The sequence below is a fragment of the Leptopilina boulardi genome, unplaced genomic scaffold (genome assembly GCF_019393585.1).
Source record: "Leptopilina boulardi isolate dan_hultmark-lab unplaced genomic scaffold, ZJU_Lbou_2.1 LbouV2_300, whole genome shotgun sequence".
Lineage (NCBI taxonomy): Eukaryota > Metazoa > Arthropoda > Insecta > Hymenoptera > Figitidae > Leptopilina > Leptopilina boulardi.
The window spans coordinates 955,183-977,349 of NW_026137864.1; the positions used below are offsets into that span (position 1 = coordinate 955,183).

The following is a 22,167-nucleotide window of genomic DNA, read 5'->3' on the forward strand; positions in this document are numbered from 1 at the left end:
TAAACTTAACATTTTTTTTTAAATATTTGTCTCGACAATATTTCAACAATTTTAGAAAATATTTTTGTAAATTTTTATAAATCAAAAATTTTTTTTGCCAAAAATGTGAATTAGAAAATTATTTTCCATAATTCAGAATTGAAAATTTTTTAAGAGAAAACAAAATGAAAAATTGTTTTAAATGCTGCTTTTCAAGCTGGAAATTATCTAATTATTCTAATGAAATTAATTAATTTTTTTCGATCCGATGTCTATATATTAAAAAAAAAAAAAAAAAATATTTTGTTAAATGAAAAATTGATTTTTTCGATTGCGAAAAAAAAATTTCAAAAAATGTTAATAAAATTTGATTACAAAAAAGTTATTTAAAAAATGTTTGTTAATTAACTTTTTTTTTTATATACAGACCGATGACGAAACATGTGATTGAATGTAAATTTTCATTGTGTAAATAGAATTGAACGAGTCTTTATTTCGCGATTCTAAAAATATCCTTTTGATTTATACGAAATTTATTTTATTTCGACCTCCAATAATTGATGATAGGATGTGATTATTGTCAATTAGGCCCTCACCCATTATTAATTGGGCTAGTTTGTTGTTGTTGCATTTAGCACACTTTACGCAATGTCTGCGATTAATACTCATTATTCCTCCAACGTTTTTCCAAGTAAGAGTATTACACATATATTTGCTGATCGATCTATAACGGAAAATACCAGGAATATATATCCCACTTTTATATAGACAAAATCCTACTTGAACTCAAATTCTCGTTTCACATATACCATATTGCGGATAAAAATCATCGAGCTCAACAATCATTGTTAGTGCTTCAACATTGATCTTTTACATAAGAGTTGAACATTTTTTTTTTTTTTTTTTTTAAATGTGCTGTTGTTTTCAAAATAGAAAAATTTAATTTATTCTCTTCGGGAATTTTTCATTTACAATCAAAAGTCAAAGTTTATAAATTTTGATTGAATAAAAAACGTTTGTTATGAATTTTGTTTTTCACGAAATTTAATACAATGTTAAATTGTGGTAAACAAGAAAAATTTTACTATTTTGACAATCTCTGTTTTTTGATGTGAGTTTTTATTCCAGTGAAAAATTTATATATTTGTAGTTTCTTAATGCAATAATTTAATGTCGAGAATAATTTTTTTTAGAGAGAAAAATAAAAAAATTTATTATTGTGAAATTATAATTTTTTTATTATGACTTTTTTTTTTATATTTTAAAAATATTTTACAAATATAATAATATTTTTACAAATTTTCAAGCTTAATTTGTGAAAAAAGAAAATAATTTCATTTTGAACAATTTTTAACTTTGGAATTTTAAATAAAAACATTTAAAAAAAAAAATAAAAATTTCAATTTTCTATTGAAAACTTATAAAAAATAAAAATTGAAAAAAAAACCTCGAAGAATTAAGAAACGATTCTCAAATATAAGGTTATGTTTTACCTAAATTTTTTACATTTTTATTATTTACACTTTCACTACTGTGGCACATTTCAATTGTAAATTTTTCTTTACATGTGAAAATATGAATTCGCTATTATAATACAACTTTTGTTTCGATTTTTCTTTAAAAAGTAATAAAAAAAAATTGCGAAAAAAAAATATTCAAATAAAAACTTTTTTTTTTCCTATTTTCAATAGTGCCAACTATTTTCTCTTTTTATTCCTCAACTTCCGGTAAATTTGGGGTCCGGTGGTGGGCCTGATTATATTGGAGCATGCGCAGTTTGACGCTTAAAAAATAAACATCCCTTTCGGTCCAGGAGTGAATAAAAAAAATAGCACTTTAATACCGCGGAGAAAAATTAACAATAGTTCGCATAAAATCGATCTATTATTTATGTGTCACATTGTTTTTTCAAAGAAAACATCACATCAAACGATTAAATAACGTTTTTTTTAATTGTATTCGCAAAACTCATTCCATGTGCGGTTGGAACGAAAGAAAGAAGAAGAAGAAGAAGGGAGGGAGTCGATCAATATTTCACCCCTCACTAGTGTAATCATCGAAAGTGGCACCCCGCGTAAACGTTGTGAAAAGATTTTTCTACTTTTGTTTAGTATAGGGGATAAAAGTCGACATTGTCGGTTTTAATTCCAAAAGAACGTTATTAAAATTCATCATATTTACAAATATCGGCCTCTCATTTTTGAAAATATAAAGTTGTTCGTTATTCGAAATATTGTCTGCGACCTGTCACTTTATTTCCTTTTTTTTCTGGGGTGCAACATCGAAAATTATTCAACGAGCCAGAATTGCATCATTAAACATCGACACAAAAAAAAAGAAACATATTTATAAGTGCTAAAAACACATTCCAGAATAGAAATGAAAATATCTATGGTAATATTTATATTTCTAATTTTTTGGAATTTTATTTCGTTTTCTATTTTACAATTTAAAGAACTGTTGACATGGTGTTTATCATTGAGAAAAAACCTATTTTTATATTCTTTCCGCCGCAAGTGCCAGATTTAATTTTCGAAGAGCTTTCACGTGGCGCAACGCATTTTTCAGGCGTTATTTCCTTTTTTCATTTTAGTGTCATGGGAGGAATAAAATTGTAAAACCACGTGTCATTTAACTGCAATTCAATTATTGGGAATTCGAACATTTTTTTTAAACTATTTTTTGGTGTTGAAAAATATTATTATTTTTTTTTTTTTTAAATATTTATCAAAGTGAGGTGTAACTGTTTAAAATATTACTTTTATTCCTGTTTCGACCCCTAACCTTTGTTTCTTAAATAATTCTGAGGTTCAAGGTAATAATAGTATTTAAAAAAAAAAAATTGCAATCGATTTTCTTTTTTTTTTTTAATTTTTGGCTTGCTATTAATATTGCGATTATTCTTTTATTCTAATTGTATTTTGTATTTGAATTTTTATTTTCAATATGTCTATAGTTTTATTAATTTTATAATATTCAAAATAAGTGAAATTATTTTTCAATCGAAATTTTTTTTTGGGAAAAATTACTTTTTTTCTAAATCAACTTTTATTTTTTGTAAAATTTTTAAAGTTTCTCTAATATCTATTGCGTAAGAGACGGAAAGTCGTCCTTGAATCAAATTCAAAGCTTTTATTTTCAACTTCTAATAACGATTTCAAATATTTAATGTATTGGACTCTATAGATTCACAGCTTTACACGAACAAAGTTGCAACTTTATTTATAATTGCATTTCTAAATTAAATGATTAAAAAAAAAAAATTCATTTTGTATTTTTTGCATACAGAAAAAAAGTATACATATTTTTAAAATTTTCATTGCATGGAATTTCAATTATTCTAATTACAGGCATCGGATTTTACGATTTTTCCGACTTTTTCCGATTTTTTTTCAAAAATACGACTTTTTTCGACTTATTTTATTTATTTATTTATTTATTTATTGAAAATATATTTTAATAAAATGCGACTTTTTCGACTTTTTTTTTTTACAAAATTCTTCAAATCTTCTTTATTTCAATTATTTAACAAAATTTTTCACTAAATTGATTATTTTTAATAATTTTAATGAAATTCTTCACAAATTCAATTATCTTAAACTATTTTTCAATTAAAATTTTTAATGAAATTTAATAATTGTTTATAATTTTAAAAAAATTAGCTAATAAAATTACCAACAATTTTTAATTCAAAATCACTTGAAATTTAATTATTTGCAAAAATTTCAATTATTTTTAATGATTTTTATAATGTTTTTAGAAAATTCAATTATTTAAAAGCATTTTTCAATTAAAAACTTTAGGAATTCAATTTTTGTATGAAATTTATAAAAAAAATTCTTCATCAACAGAAATCACTAAAAATTTCTCTTATTCTAATTATTGTCTGAAATTTAACATAATCTTTTGAAATTCAATTATTTTCAAGAATTTTCAATTTAAAAGTTTCTAAAATTCAATTATTTCTAAAATTTTCCATCTACAATATTTTGAAATTTAATAATTTCAATTATAACTCTCCTGAAATTCAATTATTTTTAATGATTTGTATAATATTCTTCGAAAATTCAACTATCTGAAACCATTTTTCACTTAAAAAGTTTTCAAATTATTGTATTTTTGTCTGCAATTTCTAATAAATTTTTTAGTAAAATCATGAAAAATTTTTAATTAAAAATCACTTGAAGTTCAATTAATTTAAAAAATCTAAATTGTAAATCTTTGAAAATTCAATTACTTTTACGAAATGTTATCTAAAATTATTTGATAAATTATTTTCAATTTTGTAAAATTTAATTATTGTCTAAAATCATTTGAAATTTAATTAATTTATTTGTTTAATTATTTCTAAAAATATATTTATCAGTTGTGTAGAGATTATTTAACAAATTTTTAACTAAAATTCTTCACTAAATTAATAATTTTTAATAATTTTAATGAAATTCTTGACAAATTCAATTATCTTAAATATTTTTCAGTTAAATTTTTTATGAAATTTAATAATTGTTTAGAATTTTAAAAAAAAATAAGCAAATAAAATTACCAAAAAATTTTAATTCAAAATCACTTGAAATTTAATTATTTGCAAAAATTTCAATTATTTTTTAAGATTTGTATAATATTCTTCGTAAATTCAACTATCTGAAACCATTTTTCGCTTAAAAAGTTTTCAAATTATTGCATTTTTGTCTGCAATTGAACTTCAAGTGATTTTTAATTAAAAAATTTTGATGATTTCACTAAATTTCAAAAATCAAAACTGTAAATCTTTGAAAATATTCAATTACTTTTAAAAAATGTTATCTAAAATTATTTGATAAATTATTTTTAGTTCTGTAAAATTTAATTATTGTCTGAAAATTAACAAAAATTTTTGAAATTAAATTCTAAAAATTTCAACTTTAACTCTTACAAAATTATTATTATTTAAAAAAAATGTTATTTAAAAATCTGTAATACTGAATTAATTATTGTAAGAATCTATTTTGACTATCAAATTTAAAAACTATGACAAAATTTTTAATTGGAATAAATTGTTTAAATCAGACTCTAAAAAATTATAAAAATGGAACTTTAAGAATTTTTTTTTTAGAAATTTAGAAAAAATTTTCTAAGACAAAATTATTTAACTATTATTATTATTTAATTATTTATTTAAAATTAATTTTATTAACTTTAATAAATTTATTTATATTATTGTTAATATAAATGTTTTCGAAATATTAATTGAAAAACAATTTTCAGATGAGGATAACGCAGCGGTTAGCGTGCAACCACGCGAGGAGAACATTCCTAGAGATTAATTCTAAATTCCAAGAGAATAGTTTAAAGTTGAAAAAATTCATTGACACAATATACACTACTTGTTAACAAAATCCAATTTATTTTGTAAATATTGAAACCCAAAAGAAGAAAAAAAAAATGAAAAGATTACTCGAAGACGGTGCTGCACCGAAACACTACCTCTGTTTAATCTGTACAAAGCTGCAAAAACAGAATTTAGAATTTTAGAAAGAAAATAAGAGAAAAAAAACATAGATATATATTCGCATATTGCTAAATGATTATATTCTTAATAGTTATTTATGTATGACATTATAACAAATAAGAATTTTCAAATAAAGAGTGTATCTTCCAAGAAAAAAAAAAAGTAAAAGTTCACTCATCGTTACTATATTATTAAAGACAAGAGTCACAAAACAATCCACAGACGAAAAGTGAAATCAGCTTTGTTTTAAACTTAATTGTATAAGGGTTTGAGGTTTAAGTTTTTATATTGCGGAAGCTCAAAAGTACAATAAAAAAAAAAAGGACAACAATGACTGAAGCGTACGACAGTAATTTGATTTGGATTGTCGTTATAGGATTTCTTGTAGCGTTTATCCTGGCGTTTGGAATTGGAGCCAACGATGTTGCAAATAGCTTTGGAACCAGCGTTGGCGCTGGTGTCCTTTCAATATTTCAAGCTTGTATCCTTGCAACTATTTTTGAAATTGCGGGAGCTGTTCTTATAGGATACAAGGTAAAATTTCCTTTAATTATTACAATTTTTTATTATTTTTTTTTAGTTTGCTCATCATCTCTCTGACTCTGCATTTCTAATTTTTCAATTTTAATTTTTTTTTCTTCTTTTTTTTCAATATTCCTTATTAATTAATAAAATACAGGACTTGTAGCTTTTTAAAAATATTTTCCAATTGTTTGTTTTTCAATTTTTTTAATACTTTTTATAATTTTTTTTATTTTTAATTTTTTTTATAAATTTTTTTTTTTAATACGTCTTATTTAGTATACAATGCAGATCTTCTTCAGGGTTGCCACAAAAATTTTATTTTTTTTTCCCCCAAATTTTTTTTCTAATTTCTAGTCAGAATTGAAATTTTTTTCCTCACCCTAATAAAAAAAAATTTTTCAGAGGTTTTCAATTATAAGAAATTAAAATAATAAGTTTTAGAAGCAAAATTTTCCTAACTCGTCTTTGAATTCTCAGACCCGTGACAACTATGTTCTTTATTTCAATTAATTAACAAATTTTTAACAAAAATTCTTCACTTAATTAATTATAAATATTATTATCAATAATTTTAATGAAATTCTTCACAAATTCAATTATCTTAAACTGTTTTTCAATTAAAAATTTTTTAAAATTAAATAATTATTGAAAATTTGTAAATAAAATGACCAGGAACTTTCATTCAAAATCACTTGAAATTCAATTATTTTCAAAATTTATAATTTCACAACTTCTACAATTTAATTATTTCTAAAATTTTCCAACTAAAACTTTTTAAAATTTAATAATTTCAATTATAACTTTTCCGAAATTCAATTATTTTCAATTATTTTTATAATATTCTTTAAAAATTCAATTATCTGAAAGCATTTTTCAATTAAAAAATTTTAAAGTTCAATTTTTGTCTGTAATTTTTAATAAATTCTTCAGCAACAAAAATTACAGAAAATTTCAATAAAAAATTACTTTAATTTCAATTATTTTCAAACATCTGAATTGTAAATCTTTGAAAATGCAATTATTTTTAAAAAATGTTATCTAAAATTATTTTGAAAATATTATTTTCAATTCAGTAAAGTTTAATTATTGTCGAAAATTTATCAAAACTTTTTGATATTCAATTATCTCTAAAAATTTCAACTACAACTCTTCCCAAATTCAATTATTTGTATTGATTTTTATAATACTCTTCAAAACTTCAATTCTCTGAATGCATTTTTTTTATTTTTTCAATTTTGGAAATTCAATTTTTAAATCTTTGAAAATTCAATTATTTTCACAAAAAGTTAGGTATCTAAAATTTTTTAATAAATTAATTTCAATTCTGTAAAATTTAATTATTGTCGAAAATTTAACAAAACTTTTTGAAATTCAATTATTTCTAAAAATTTCAACTGTAACTTTTCCAAAATTTAATTTTTTTTTAAAACTCAATTACTTAAAAAAGTTTTAAATAAAAACTTTTAAAACTTCAATTGTTGTCAGAAATTAAAAAAAAAATACACTGAAATTATATTTTTGAATTTATCATTGAAAATATCCTGAAATTGAATAATTTCTAAAAAATTTTAAACAAACTATTCGAAATTCAATTATTTTTGAAATTCTAATTAAAAATCTTTTGAAATTCAATTATTTCAGAAATTTTCATTTAAAATTAATTTTTTTTTTCAATAATATTTTAGTGAAATTATTTAAAAATTCAATTATTTAATTTGTAATGTAATGTAAATCGACTAAAATGACTTTTTTTTTCTTTTAAAAAATCGATTCAAGGCCTATAATTATAAAAATGTAAGACAATAATTTTTAGAAGCAAAAGTTTGGAATTGAAAATTTCAAAAATTATAATTTTAGTTTGCATTTTGAGAAATTTGATATTTTTCCAATATTTTTCATATAAAATTCCCTGACTTTTTCCCTGATCCATGGCAAGCCTGAGGAATTTTTGTTTTAGAAATTTGTCATATTTAATTAAAAAATTTTTTTTTAAAAATCCTAATTCTCATTCGGCCTAAATTCTATTTCTTATTTCGCCTAATTTTTATCAGGTCTAATTCTTACTTATATCCAGGTGAAAATAATTCGTACGATTTTCGCACCTGATTTTCGTGTAGATTACGCACGAAATTTCGATAAATAAATAAAGTTTATGGCAAATAAGAATTAGATTAAATAACAAATTAGACCATATACGATGATTGTGATAATCGAATGTAATTTAAATTTTGAAGAATTTATTTTGACTCCTCAAATAAATGCCACATGTCTGATATCATTTTTAATTTTTGATAATATATATATATATATATATATATATATATATTGTATTTAATTGAAAGAAAAATAAAATTTTATTCTCCAGGTATCAGATACTATGCGTAAGGGGATATTAGACGTTTCTTTGTACGTGGGCCACGAGAAGGAACTGATGCTGGGATCATTGGCAACATTGGCTGGTTCGGCTGTCTGGTTATTGTTGGCAACTGCCTTGCGACTTCCAATTTCCGGTACGCATTCTATCGTTGGCGCCGCTGTGGGTTTCTCTCTTGTATGCAGGGGAACGGCAGGGGTATGTAAAGGCAAAAAAAAAAAAAAAAATTGCCTCAAAAATTTAATTTCGAATTTGATTTGAACTAATTATCTTTTTTTTTTCCTCCGATTTTCATTAATATAGGTGAAATGGTCTGCTCTAAGAAACATAGCAGCATCTTGGTTTGCGAGTCCCCTTCTCAGTGGCACCGTCTCAGTAATTATATTTTGGATTATCAGGAAGACTGTGTTACTGTCCAATGAACCTTTAAAGCAGGGTCTAAATATTTTGCCTCTCGCTTATGGCCTTACTATTGCTATTAATATTCTTTCTATTGTGCACGATGGACCGAAACGTATGTTTACTCTTTTTTTAATGAAATATTGAAAAAGAAAAAAATTATTTCAAATTATCAGGTCTCGGATTGACTTTGAGGTGCAAATGAAGTCGTTTTAGTCAATTTACATTCCAAGAGAAGTCGATTTTTTATTTTTAATGAATTTAATTGGTTAATAAATATTTTATTTTCAATATTACTATTGTTATTAGATATTAAGGGAAGAGGAACAGCTGAAATTTCAACCTTTCAAAATTAAGGCTGTTAAGGTTTTCAATTTTTTTTCTGACAATATTGAATATTTAAAATTGTAATATACTACGGGAAATTGAAAACAATTAATTCATTAATAATTTTTTAAATAAAACTCGAAATTTCAGGTTCTAAAACAATTTTAAAAAAATTGTCACCTCCAAACCAAACCAATTATATTTGGTTTAAATTTGATCAATTATTCCTTAAAAATTCAACTTCTTCTACAATTTTTATTATTTTTTATCAGTAATTTTTTATAATCTTTTTTCATGATTCTGAACAATCAATCGTATGGATTTTTAAAAATTTTAATACTTTCAAAAAATAAAATTTCTAAAATGGTCAAAAATAATTTTTTTAAAATTTTGATTATTCACAATAATTTTAGATCCCAAATAATGACAGAAAAAAAAATTGACACATTAATTTCGATGAGTTGAAATTTCATCGGGCCCTCCTCTTAAATTAATTTTATTAATTTTTTAATGAGAATAATTCTACAGAAATATTATCAATAAAATTAATTTCGAATATTTCAGAATCGAAATAAGACAAAATTTTAATAAAGTAGAACAAATTTCTAAAAAAAAATTCTTAAAGTTCTATTTAAAAAAATCTTTTTCAAGTCTGATTCAAAGAATTTATTTGAATTTAAAATTTTGTCATTGATTTTAGTTTTAATGGTTAAAATAATATCGGAAAAGAATTAAGTTTTTACAGATTTTTAAATTAAACTTTTTATTAAATAATTGAATTACAGAAGGTTTTAAATTTGAAATAAATTTTGTGCAAATTTAAACTGCTGTATTTTTATTTTTTAATTTCTGACAAGAATTTAAATTTAAACTTTAAATTTAAATTTAAATGTAGAGTTTCAATTTGTAACTTTTTTTTAAAAAAAATTAATTAAATTTTTTAAAGAAATATTAAAATTTTTTTTAAATAATTCAATTTTGGAAGTTCTAATAAAGTTTGAAGTTAAAATTTTTAAAAATAATAGAATTTTGGAAGACTTTATTAAATTTTAGACAATAATTAAATTTTAAAAAATTGAAAATAATTTGTCAAATAATTTTAGATAACATTTTTTAAAAATAATTGCATTTTCAAAAATTTACAATTCAGATGTTTGAAAATAATTGAACTTCAAGTAAATCTTTATTGAAATTTTCTGTAATTTTTGTTGCTGGAGAATTTATTAAAAATTACAGACAAAAATTGAACTTTAAAATTTTTTAATTGAAAAATGCTTTCAGATAATTGAATTTTTGAAGAATATTATAAAAATAATTGAAAATAATTTAATTTTGAAAGAGTTACAATTGAAATTTTGAGAAATAATTGAATTGAAGTTTCAAGATTTTAATTCATAATAGAGTAGATAAAAAAAAATGTTTGTTTTTATAATTTTTAAAAAATTTTGAAATTTGATATAAGTAAATTGTTCGAATTCAAAATTTAGGCATTATTTTTACAATTTGAAATAAATTTTTGCAAATTTGAATTGCTGTAGATTTTTTTTTAATTTCTAACAACAATTGAAATTTTGAAAATGTTTATTTAAAACTTCTTTAAATAATTAAATAATTGAGTAACAATTGAAATTTTTAGAATTAATTAAATTTCAAAATATTTTAAGTACCAATTGAATTTTTGAAGAATTTTATTAAAATTATTAAAGTAATTAATTTAGCGAAGAATTTTAGTTAAAAATTGGTTAAGTAATTAAATTTTAAATGAGCTGCATTGTATACTAAAAAAATTTGTAATTTATTAAAAAATTTTTTTGCAAAAAAATGTCGAAAAAGTCGCATTTTTGAAAAAAAAAATTAAAAAAATTCGTACAATCCGAGGCCTGTAAAATATATAATTGATAATTATTTCAATATATTGAGCATAATTTCTATCTCTCTCTCTCTCTCTCTTTTTTCCAGTTTTGATGCTGGATAATATACCATGGTGGGGAAGTCTAATAGCATCATTAGGTATTGGCTTATTGTCAGCTGTGATTGTTTATATATTTTTAGTCCCATGGGAGAGAAAGAAAATTCTTTCATCACACAATACTATTGGAAGAAATGCCGGATTCAATCCAAGTGAATCAAAAGAAACAACGGCATTATCGGTTATTGTTGATGGTGGTCAAGTAACAAGTAACACTGAAATGGCAAGTTTGGATGCACCAAAATTAAGGGGCAACAATAGCGCGAGTCCATTATTAATGGCGGCTGGTGATGCCGATGGTGGTACAGGGAATATTGATATGAATGATGAACATCCAGATGTATCGAAATTATTTTCATTTTTGCAAGTATTAACTGCTGCTTTTGGTAGCTTTGCACATGGCGGAAATGATGTTAGCAATGCAATTGGACCATTAATTGCATTATGGGCTATTTATGCGGAAGGTTCGGCGAAACAAGAGGCAGAAACACCATTACTTATTTTACTCTATGGTGGTTTGGGTATTTCAACGGGACTTTGGATTTGGGGTCGTAGAGTTATTCAAACATTGGGACAGGATTTAGCTCGTATTACACCCACTACAGGATTCACAATAGAGGTATATATATATATATATATTTAATGATACAATATTGGGACGCATGATTTTGTTTTAAAAAATCATTAGTTAGAATTTTCATTTTATGGAATTTCATTTGTCATAATTGGATTGAAAGTTTATAAATCTTTAGAATATTTAACTCAACAATTTTTCAAGAATTGACCTTGAAAAGCTATTTTATAATTTGAGTGAAAAATATTTTTATCATTTGAATTAAAATAATTTCCATAAATTGGACAAAAAATTTTTATTTATTAAAATCTGTCTTTTATTGAACTAAAATCTTGAAAATTTTTCCAAGTTCAAATTTTGAAATAATTATCAATTTTTTAATTTTTTTAAAAAAATTTTTCATTGTTCCTTACGAAAAATAAATTTTCAACAATTTTAATTTTTTCAAAAAATTAAATTTCTATAGATAGTAAAATTTTTTGATGATTTCATATTATATTTCACCGACAGAATAATTGAAATATTACCTACATTAGTGAATTCTGCTTTTTCTTAATTAATTAAATTAAATTTCTTTTGCTCTTTTTTTTGAAATTTAAAAGTTGGAGCAAATTTTATAAAAATCGATTACTCTATTATATTATAAAAGTGTTCATAAAAATTTAAATAATATAATTTCTTCAATTTTTAATTTTTTAAATAAAAAATTCTTAATATAAATTTTAAAAAGTTTATGTCAATTTTATCATTTTTTTTATATATATATATAGATAATTAACACGTTTGTCTTGAATATTTTCAGAAATTTTTATTTTTAACCCTTTGCAGTACACATTTTTTTAAATACAATATTTATGATCAAAGGAAATAAAAAGTAATTTCTTTTACTTTTAAAATAAAAATAAAACAATATTCATTGATATTTTCTTCCAATAGATAAATAATTATTTTAATAAATTTTTTGACATTTTTGAACAGGAACAAATATAAATACGACATGTTTATTAATCTATGACAATAATAAACATTTTAATATTTAATATTTTCCAAAATTTATTAAAATAATAACAATAAATTTTTTTTGTCTAAAAACCAGAATTTTAAAAACGATAATTTACTGGAGTAAAATATCAAAAAAATATTGATCCCCAGATCAGTTTACTTTTTAGAAGAAAAAAAAAAAAATTTTCTATACAACTTATTATAATTTTTTGTTTTTGTAAACATTTATCGAACGTTTCTCAATTAACAAATTTTTAAAATCGAGAAAAATTTTTATATGCAAAAAAGTTTTACTATTTTTTGCGTAAATTTTTTTTATCGTTAATCTGAAATGTTGTAAATTTTACCGACTTGATTTTTATTTTAAAAATAGCAAATATAAAGTTATACGAAAAAATCTTCTATTATATTAAGTTAACAAATTTCGAAAAACGACACCGACCCCGTGACCTCGACACCGTCCTTGAAAAATCTATTTTCAATTATTTTCAAATAAATCAAAATACTTTGCATATATGCTTTTAGAAAATCTTACAAACTATTTTTATGTAACATCTTTTTTCAATTTTAAGATAAATTTTATACAATATTAATAAGATATTAATTTAAAATATAAATTATAAATATAATATACATAAACTACAATAAGTAAACAACAATAAGTACAATTTTAACCGAGCGAGCGTTAGCGAGCGAGGAATACATCGCTAGTTTTCAATTAAAATGAAAACTATAAGAATTTTGCAAATACCGCAAAAGGTTATTTAATAAAAATTGTAAAAAAACATTTTTTGAATTAAAATTATTTACTTGAAATATAAAAATTTGTTTAATTTGACAGGTAGGAGCTGCTTTAACAGTATTGTTGGCAAGTAAGGCTGGTTTACCTGTGTCAACGACTCACTGTAAAGTGGGTTCCGTTGTTTGCGTGGGCTGGGCATCACGTGGTGGTGAAGGTGTTTCATGGAAACTTTTCCGAAATATTGCCTTCGCCTGGGTAGTCACTGTTCCAGTTGCGGGTTTGTTATCAGCAGGCTGTATGACAATTTTCAAAGAAGTAATTAGCTACTGATTTTTCACCGTACTAAACATTTTTTTAAATCGTTTTTAGCAAAATACCATCCAACGCTACTGTTGTCAATAATAATTAAGAAATAAATATCAAAAAAAAAAAAAAGAAAAGAAAAGAAAATTGAACAAAAAAAAATGAAAAACTTCATGCCTCTATTATTATACATATATATATATATATAATTTGTAATCGTTTCAACATTTTTAAAGATATTAAACATTATTTTAACTTAAAATCTTGTTTCTTTAATAATTTTTTAAAATTTATATTCCATTTTTTCAAAACAAAGGGATCGTTATAATTTTTTTTTCTCCATTCCCAAGTTTCCCTAACGACGACTTGTTGACAAATAAAAAATCAATATTGAACAAGTTGAACTGTCAAATTAAGAAATGAAACTTGGTTATTTACTGAATGTTGATTGAGAAATATTTTTTTAAATCCCAAAATTGATTAATTTATCAGTTTTTATTTTTATTTATTCGAAATGGAGGATTTACCCTTTATTCCAGGATACACGTTTCAAAATCCAGCGGTATGTCCAAAAAAAAATATTCGTTAGAAAAAAAAAATTGAAATAAAAAATTTATTGTAACCGCAAAATATGAAATAAAAAACAAAATATCATCTTAGATCCAGGATTACAAACTAAAACAAAAATTTGGATTTTCAAATGGAATACGAGTGATACGTGATTCAGATGTTGGAATTGGTCCAAAATCAATTGATGCTGTTTCCAGTGCATATGCAACTGAAAACAACACCGTATAGTGCATATTATTATTATTATTATTATTATTATTAGAAGATTCTATTCAATTTTAATTGGCAAAAAGATTAATTTTATAATTTTTTTTTCGTTTTTTTTGTTTTTTTTTTTAGTTACGATCCATCACTGACTTATGGACGAGTTCAATTCTATCCTTATCGACAATTTGTACCACATTATACACTTTATTCACAAAAATGTTTATCATTTAAAGGATTTTTTCGACAAAAAGTTTTTGGCTCTCAAAATGAACATTTTCGTATTCGATATGTGAATATTATTTATTATTTAGAAAATGACACACTATCGATAATAGAGCCAAAAATTGATAATGCTGGATTTAATCAAGGAACATTAGTGAGAAGAGGAAAAATTACTCGTAATAATAATAAAGGATTTTATCATTGGAAACATTTAAATGTGGGAATTGATTTAGGTAAGATTATCAATTTTTTTTTTATAAAACTTTAGAAAAAAAAATCTATTTTTAAATAATTATATATATTTTTTAAATCAAAAACTCAATTATTTAATATAATTCAATTTAGTAATTGAATTGAAATTAATTTACAAAAATTGCATCATTTAGAAATTGTTAACAGTTTTTTTTCATAAATAACAAAAAATAATATTTTGAATACTATGATTTAAACATTTTTCATTCAAAATGGAAAACAAATATTTTTTTTTTTAAATTGTGCATTAAAAAATTTTCATGTTCGATTATTATTTTTTATTTTAATATTAATAAAAAATAAACTCAAATAAAAGAATGTGAAAATATCAGTTTGTTTTTCTACATATTTCCAATTTTCAATTGTAAACATTTTTTCATATACAATAAAAACTAATATTTGAATACTGATTTGAAAATATATTTTTCATTTTTAATATTTTATTTATTATTCTTAAAAACTGTCGCAAGTAATTTACCTAAATATTTTTTTTAAAAAATCAAATTTTTCGTTTTAATTCCACAAAAATTTTCCGGAAAATATCAAAATTAACAAAAATAGCAGGCCTCGGATTATTTTTTCATTCCTTGATAAGAATAATTCTACAAGAATATTATCAAGAAAATTTATTTCAAATATTTCAAAACTGAACTAAGACAAATTTTCAAAATTTTAATTAAGTAGGACTTTATGCAAAATAATTCAAATTTAAAATTTTTCCATAGTTTTTAGTTTTAATGGTAAAAAAAAATTTCGGAAAATAATTAAATTGAAGCATTTTTAATAAATTGAATTTTTAAAGAAATATTATTATTAAAAATAATTAATTTAGAAAATAATTTTTATTAAAAATTTGGTAAATAATTAAAATCAAAAAAGAACTTATTAAAATAAATCGAAAAAAGTCGTATTTTCGAAAAAAAGTCAGAAAATTTTCATTTTCGAAAAAGTCTTCTAATCCGAGGCCTGACATTATGATTATAAAAATAAAAATTGAACAGGTAAACAAAAAAGAAAAAAAAATTAACTTCACATTTTCATATTTTTAAATAAAAAAAAAAATTAATTTTTAATTAAACAAATATAAGTGTGAGCAATTTTATTTTTAACTCTTTGATTTATTAAAAATTTCTTACTACGAGAAACGTTTGCGTTAAATTTTGGATTTATTTTACCTACAATTCGCTTTCAATTGTAAAGAAATTGTAATTTTTATTAATATTCAATTTTTAATGTATCAAAATTAAAAATAATTAAATTTTCACTTGCACTGACATTTTTTTAAAAGTTTAAATAATTTTTTTTCTCTCTGAATAAATTCAGATAATAATAATTAAATAAAATTTAAATATTTTAAATAAGAAAAAGTCTAATAATGAAAAAGTAAAACAAAAGAAATTGTTCTTTTTTATTTAAAAATTTATTCATGTGCCTAAAATTTTGAACGAAATAATTTTTTTTGGTCTATAAATTTGTTAAAAATTACTACAGCAATGAAAAAATATTTAATGAAATAATTAATAAATTATTAATTTATTTTTTAATACAGAATGAAATTTTTTTTTAAATAAAATTTAAAGTTAAAAAAGTATTAAACAAATTTTACGTTTATCTGATGAGCGTTCAGAACTTTAGGCACATAAAAATTCAAAAATATATAGAATTTTGTTCCCTCGATATTTGTTTGTCCATTTCTTTTTTATACATCTAAAAATAACGTCGATGAACTTTATGATCAATGATTAAAAATAAAAAATATTTTTCACGCAAAAAATAATAATATCTTTTGCTTAAAAAATTTTTTTTTTTTTAAATTTATTGATCGAGGTAAAAATTTTTACAAAAAAAAAAAAAAACATTATATCTAGGCAATAATTTGTATAGAAAAATATTTTTTCTTCTAAATCGTTGTTATGATCATAAACGTTGTAAACTTTACTTGACTTTAAAAATTGCATTTTAGAAATTTATGGAGTTATTTATCACACCTATGATTGCGATAAATTTACCAAAGAATTTATGACGAGTCAAGGAATTGATATTGGTGACAAGGAGGAGCCGCCAATTGATCCTTATATTTTAAATCGATCAAATCAATTGAAAGCCGCCGCCGCCGCCTCCTCCTCGTCTTTCACTAGAATCAGTGAAATTGAAAACGATCCAAGAAGACGATTTTTTCATTACGATGGAATGGTTCTATTGTTCGATGCATTATATGAAGATGATTTTTATCAAATTCTTTATTTTCTAACAGACAACACAATTAGTGTTCGAGAAATTCATCGGCCAAACGATGGCAAAGATCCCGTAACTGTGTTTCTCAAAAAAACACGAGTTCCCAAAAATTGGAAAGACGTTCCCGGTTCATATCCAGGAATGTCACTTGAACGTGGCGATTACGAAATTGTGGAATATTATTCACCAAATGACTTAAAGGTAATATATAATGAAAATAAAGAATTCAATGGACAATCAAAATAGAATTTAGTTCAATTTCACATTTTTTGTATTTATGTATAAATTTTCTTCTTTTTTTTTAATTAAGGAAAATGAAATTTTCGTTCTTATTAGGTAACATTTTTTTTTTCCTGATATTATATTTAGAATCTAAAACTGTTTCACATTATCAAAATATTTAAAAAGAAAAAATATATTTGACCACTTTAGAAATTTTATTCAGAGTTGGCACAAAATTTTCATTTTGCTAAAAAAAATTATGATAAATGAAAATTCGATCAAATGAAAATAAGTGACGCATGATTATGTTTTAAAATTATCATTAATTAGAATTTTCATTTGTCATATAATTATTTTTGAGCTGAATTTTTATTTATCCGAATTAGTATTTTGCAAAATTTTAATCGAAACGATTTTCTATAAATTACAGAATTTTTATATAACCGAAAATTCATATGAAAGAAAATTCTATGCAAAAAAAATTCTACCCGAAAAAATTCTTTAACCCCTTCGCTGTGTAGCAGAAATAAAGCTTCCGTGCCCCGTATGTGGTAAAAAAAATTTTTTAAAAAAAAACTTGATGTTACCATACCTAAGAATACCCATTGACAAGTTTATCGTATTGTGTCTACTTATTTTTTTCTAGATGCTACTATAGCGGTCATACACACTGGTGGCACGATATTTTTATGCCTCTATAGAGGTCAATAACAGTGAAGGGGTTAAAAATTTTTAATGAAAATTCGAGTAAATAAAAATTCTGAAAAATAAAAATTCCAACAAATAAAAATTTTGTGAAGTGAATTTTCGGTTATATAAAAATTCTATAATATAGAAAATTGTAGAAATATAATTTTTGGCTGATTAAATTAAATTTTTTTTTTCAAAATTGTCGATGAAAAATATCAAAAATTGTGGAAGAAGTTCAAATTTTAATTTTTCCTTAAATTCTATTACAAAATTTGTAAATAAATAATTTTTTTTCTAAATTTTCATGACGTAGCAATCCTTCATAAAGTCGAAAAATAAATTGTCAACCTAAAACAACGAAAATTTTCAAAAATATAGTGTTAGACTAACTTTTATTTAGATTACAGGCATCACAGTACCTTTTATCCTCAAAAAGCTGAAAAGGTGAAATTTTTTTGTTTTTGATGATGTTTTTTTCATAATTTTCGATAATAATTTTTCTTTTCTAGCAAATAAAAACTAATGTATGATATAAAATTTCTTTGATTTTTCGAAAATATTTTAAAAATGTAGTAAAAAAAAATAACGTAAACAGTATCTAAAAAATTGAAATTAACTCTAAAATGTAATTATTCTCAACACCAATGTTAACAATTATTGAAAATTTTTTTATTTTTTTGGTGTTAAAATAATATTTACAATATAATACAACTTTATATGTATGTTCGAAAATAAAACGAAAACAAATTAATTATAAGGAGAAAAAAGTTATAAATATATAAATTTATATAAAATAATTTCTTGAAACTCTATGAGAAGGACTAAATAATTGTAAATAGCATTTTGATGCCAAAAAAAAAAAAAAATATTTATGCACAAACGAAAAAAAATTCCTAATTTATTAATAAATTCATTAAAATAAATTTTTGCAAAAATCGATGAATTTGGTTTTAAGAAAAGTCCCATTTTAGAATTTTATTTTTAATTTTTTAAATCTTGATCATAAACCTAAAACATGCTAATTTGAGACTGAATAAATTCTAAAACTAATTTATTAGAATTTTCATTTTCTAGAATTTATTTACTTTTAGCCGAATTTGAATTTGACAAAATTTTTAATTTCTCAAATTTTTATTAGACTAAATAGTTATAGAATTTTTTATTTTACAGAAAAAATTTCTTTCTAGTCAAATTTTCAATTGTTTGAATTTAAATTTTAAAAAATTATTAAAATTCCGAATTTTTATTTTTCTGAATAAATATCGGGCAAAAATAATTTGGGCACAAATTTTTAAATAAATCAATCATAATTTCGTTGAAAAATTCTGATTGGTTAATTTTAAAATTGAGCGCACAAATTTTTTTCCAGATATTTAGACAATAATGAAAGTTTTGTAAAATAAAAATTCAAATGAATAAAAAAAAATTCAGCTATGAAAAAAATTTTTTCTAATATTTTTTCTGTAAAATAAAAATTTGTACAAATAATAATTTTAACAAATTCAAATTCGATAAAATAAAATGTCTGTAAAATGAAAATTCGTTTCAGTAAACAATTCTGTAACATATAGAAATTCGGTTAAATATAGGATTTCTGTTAAATAAAAATTCGAATAAATAAAAATTATGCTAAAAGTAAATTCTAGGAAATTAAATTTTAAGAAATTAATTTTAAATCTAATTCGTTATTTGTCTCGCTAATTTAAATATTGAATTCAAATTTTATGAATGTTTTAAAAATATTTACCAAGAAAATTCCACTTTTTTTTATCACAAAAAGGTGAAAAAGGTGACAAATAAATAATTAAAATAGGTATAAAAAGGTGAAAAGGTGACTTGTGATGTATGCGATTATTAAATATTAAATGATAATTAAATCTGATTAATTTAATAAAATAATTTTTTAATTTTATAAAATTAAATCATTTTTTTTTTATTATTTAATTTAATAAAATAAAATTAAATAAATCAAATATTCTAAAAAATTTAATTCAAAATTTTCAAATCACAGATTGGAGAAACAATTTCAATTTTTGAACGGCAATTCTTTCTTTTTGATTGCGATAATTTTACAAGAAAATATTATTCTGAAATGTTGGGAATCATTCAATCGTCACGCATAGAACCACCATCATTAAAAAATAGAAAATCTCTAAACTATAAATTGTCGTCACACAATTATGTGCCATTGAAAAAAAATACAATTCGTCAAATTTTAAATTTTCCCCAAAAATTGCGATATTCAATGAAAATGGATGCCGTACATCCTGAAGATGAGACACGTATTTTTATTTTAGAATACAATTTAAGTAATGGTAAAATACAAATAAACGAATGTTGTAAACCAAATTCTGGCCGAAAAGGTGGAATATTTTTGTCAGCAAGACAAATTCAAAAACCCAATGCCAATATTGACGATAATAATTATTATGGTCCTGAGGATTTTTACATTGGTGCAAAAATTAATGCATTCAATCATTATTTCATCATCACTGGAGCTGATTTATTTGTCTATCGATATATTGAAGAAAATTTGGAAAAATTTAGTGAAAATTTGAAAAATAATATGAGAAATTATTTTCTACAATTAAAATTAATTGAAAGTGATGTGAAAAAAATTGAAGACAATAAAAATTTTGATCTCGAACCATTTAGAGGAGAAATTGATAAAAATTCTTATGAAATGGAAAATTGTTTGAAAACATCTGAAAATCAAGTTGAGGATCAAGAAAATGTATTTTTAAAATCTTCAATGCCAATATGTGACAATTTGAATCAAACTGAGGATCAATTTAGAGATGAAAAAAATAATAGAGAATTACGATGGTCCGATAAGGTATAGTGAAAAATAAATGTAATTTAAATTTCTGAGAATAGAAAATTTCTGTAAATTTTTATTTTTTTATACCTTTTTTTTTTTTGAAAGATTTATAAAATTATCTTCAATTTACTAGATTGAAATAAATGAAAAAAATCCAATAGTCGATAGTCCAAAAGAAAATCTCGGAAAAGAGAAAATAATTAACGAGCCAGATTATTATTTTTCTGATCGTAACAAAAAATTCCAAGTAAGTCACTCAATAATTCTATCTGTTTCTATAAATAACTTTAAAATATTGATTTGCCTATTTTTCAACAAGGCAAATCAATATTAAAATTCAAAGAATAATTTTTTTTTATCCACTTCATTCAAAGTTTTACAATTTTATCACTTTTCATTTTTTATATTAAAAAAAAATCTCTTCAACATTGATAATTAAATTTTTTTTCCATTTTTGAATATTATTTTTTCATTTACCAGTTTAAATTTAAATTACCTATATCAATTAAAATAAATTTAAAAAAAACATTAAATATAAGAGAAAAGAATTGAGAGAATAAAATAGAAAATTGAAATTGATATATACTTTTTGAATTGTCAGCAAAACTGATTTTTCAAACTTTATAACACTTTTACAATAATTATAATTTTTTTTTTTTACATTTTTTAAAATGTTTTTTTTTTTTAATATAATTCACTGAAATCAATCTGGCAAAAAAAAAAAAAATGTTCCTATTTCTTTACAGATGGGCCAATTGAATTACGAAGAGGCAACGGAACCGCTAAAATTAAAATTCCCAGCACCGCAAGAGAAATTCGTTAAAACTCCAAATTTCAATAATATCTCACTTGTCCGTGAAACTTATAAGGCACCTAAAGTGTCTTAAGAAACTTCATTTCGCATTAAAAACAGGAAAAAAAATTCAGCGCAATATCTTGCAATCACTTGTAAAAAAAATACTTACAAAGAAGAAAAAAAAAAACAAATTGTCACTTTCATATAAAACACCATCTGCTTGCGTATAAATAAAATCATCCCTCAAATATCGATTTTGCAATTACAAGCTTCGTTTTTTTTTGTGTTTTTTTTTTTTTTTTTTTTTTAGTAATTTACAACAATTTACATTCTCGTGCTTCAAAAATCATTGCAAAACAGAGGCACAACATTTTCTCAAGAACACCGGGTTAGAGAGCAAATATCACACATTAAAAGAAAATAAATTTCTCAAGTTTATACTATAATCTTGAATAAAACAGTTAGAAAAT

At 22.1% G+C, this 22,167-nt stretch overlaps 2 protein-coding genes across 6 annotated transcripts; both read left to right on the forward strand.

Moving 5' to 3' along the window:
- Window positions 1-929: 929 nt before the first annotated feature.
- Window positions 930-13,944, forward strand: LOC127282569 (sodium-dependent phosphate transporter 2). Of its 3 annotated transcripts, none has more exons than XM_051306896.1 (6): window positions 930-1,090; window positions 5,224-6,001; window positions 8,358-8,564; window positions 8,670-8,880; window positions 11,052-11,680; window positions 13,479-13,944. In XM_051306896.1, the coding sequence occupies exons 2-6, from the start codon at window positions 5,798-5,800 to the stop codon at window positions 13,707-13,709; spliced, it is 1,482 nt and encodes a 493-aa protein (XP_051162853.1). In that variant the 5' UTR covers window positions 930-1,090; window positions 5,224-5,797; the 3' UTR covers window positions 13,710-13,944. The 3 variants fall into 3 exon arrangements, with proteins under 3 accessions (XP_051162853.1, XP_051162851.1, XP_051162852.1); XM_051306894.1 differs by lacking the exon at window positions 930-1,090 and adding an exon at window positions 1,484-2,373; XM_051306895.1 differs by lacking the exon at window positions 930-1,090 and adding an exon at window positions 2,540-2,794.
- A 119-nt stretch (window positions 13,945-14,063) lies between these two features.
- Window positions 14,064-21,888, forward strand: LOC127282563 (EF-hand domain-containing protein 1-like). 3 transcript variants are annotated; one of them, XM_051306881.1, is made up of 7 exons: window positions 14,064-14,244; window positions 14,343-14,479; window positions 14,592-14,914; window positions 16,897-17,369; window positions 20,092-20,916; window positions 21,035-21,148; window positions 21,648-21,888. In XM_051306881.1, exons 1-7 carry the CDS (start codon window positions 14,197-14,199, stop codon window positions 21,786-21,788), a joined length of 2,061 nt encoding a protein of 686 aa, XP_051162838.1. In that variant the 5' UTR covers window positions 14,064-14,196; the 3' UTR covers window positions 21,789-21,888. The 3 variants fall into 3 exon arrangements, with proteins under 3 accessions (XP_051162838.1, XP_051162839.1, XP_051162840.1); XM_051306882.1 differs by having other exon boundaries at window positions 14,343-14,474; XM_051306883.1 differs by having other exon boundaries at window positions 14,064-14,474.
- Window positions 21,889-22,167: the final 279 nt, after the last annotated feature.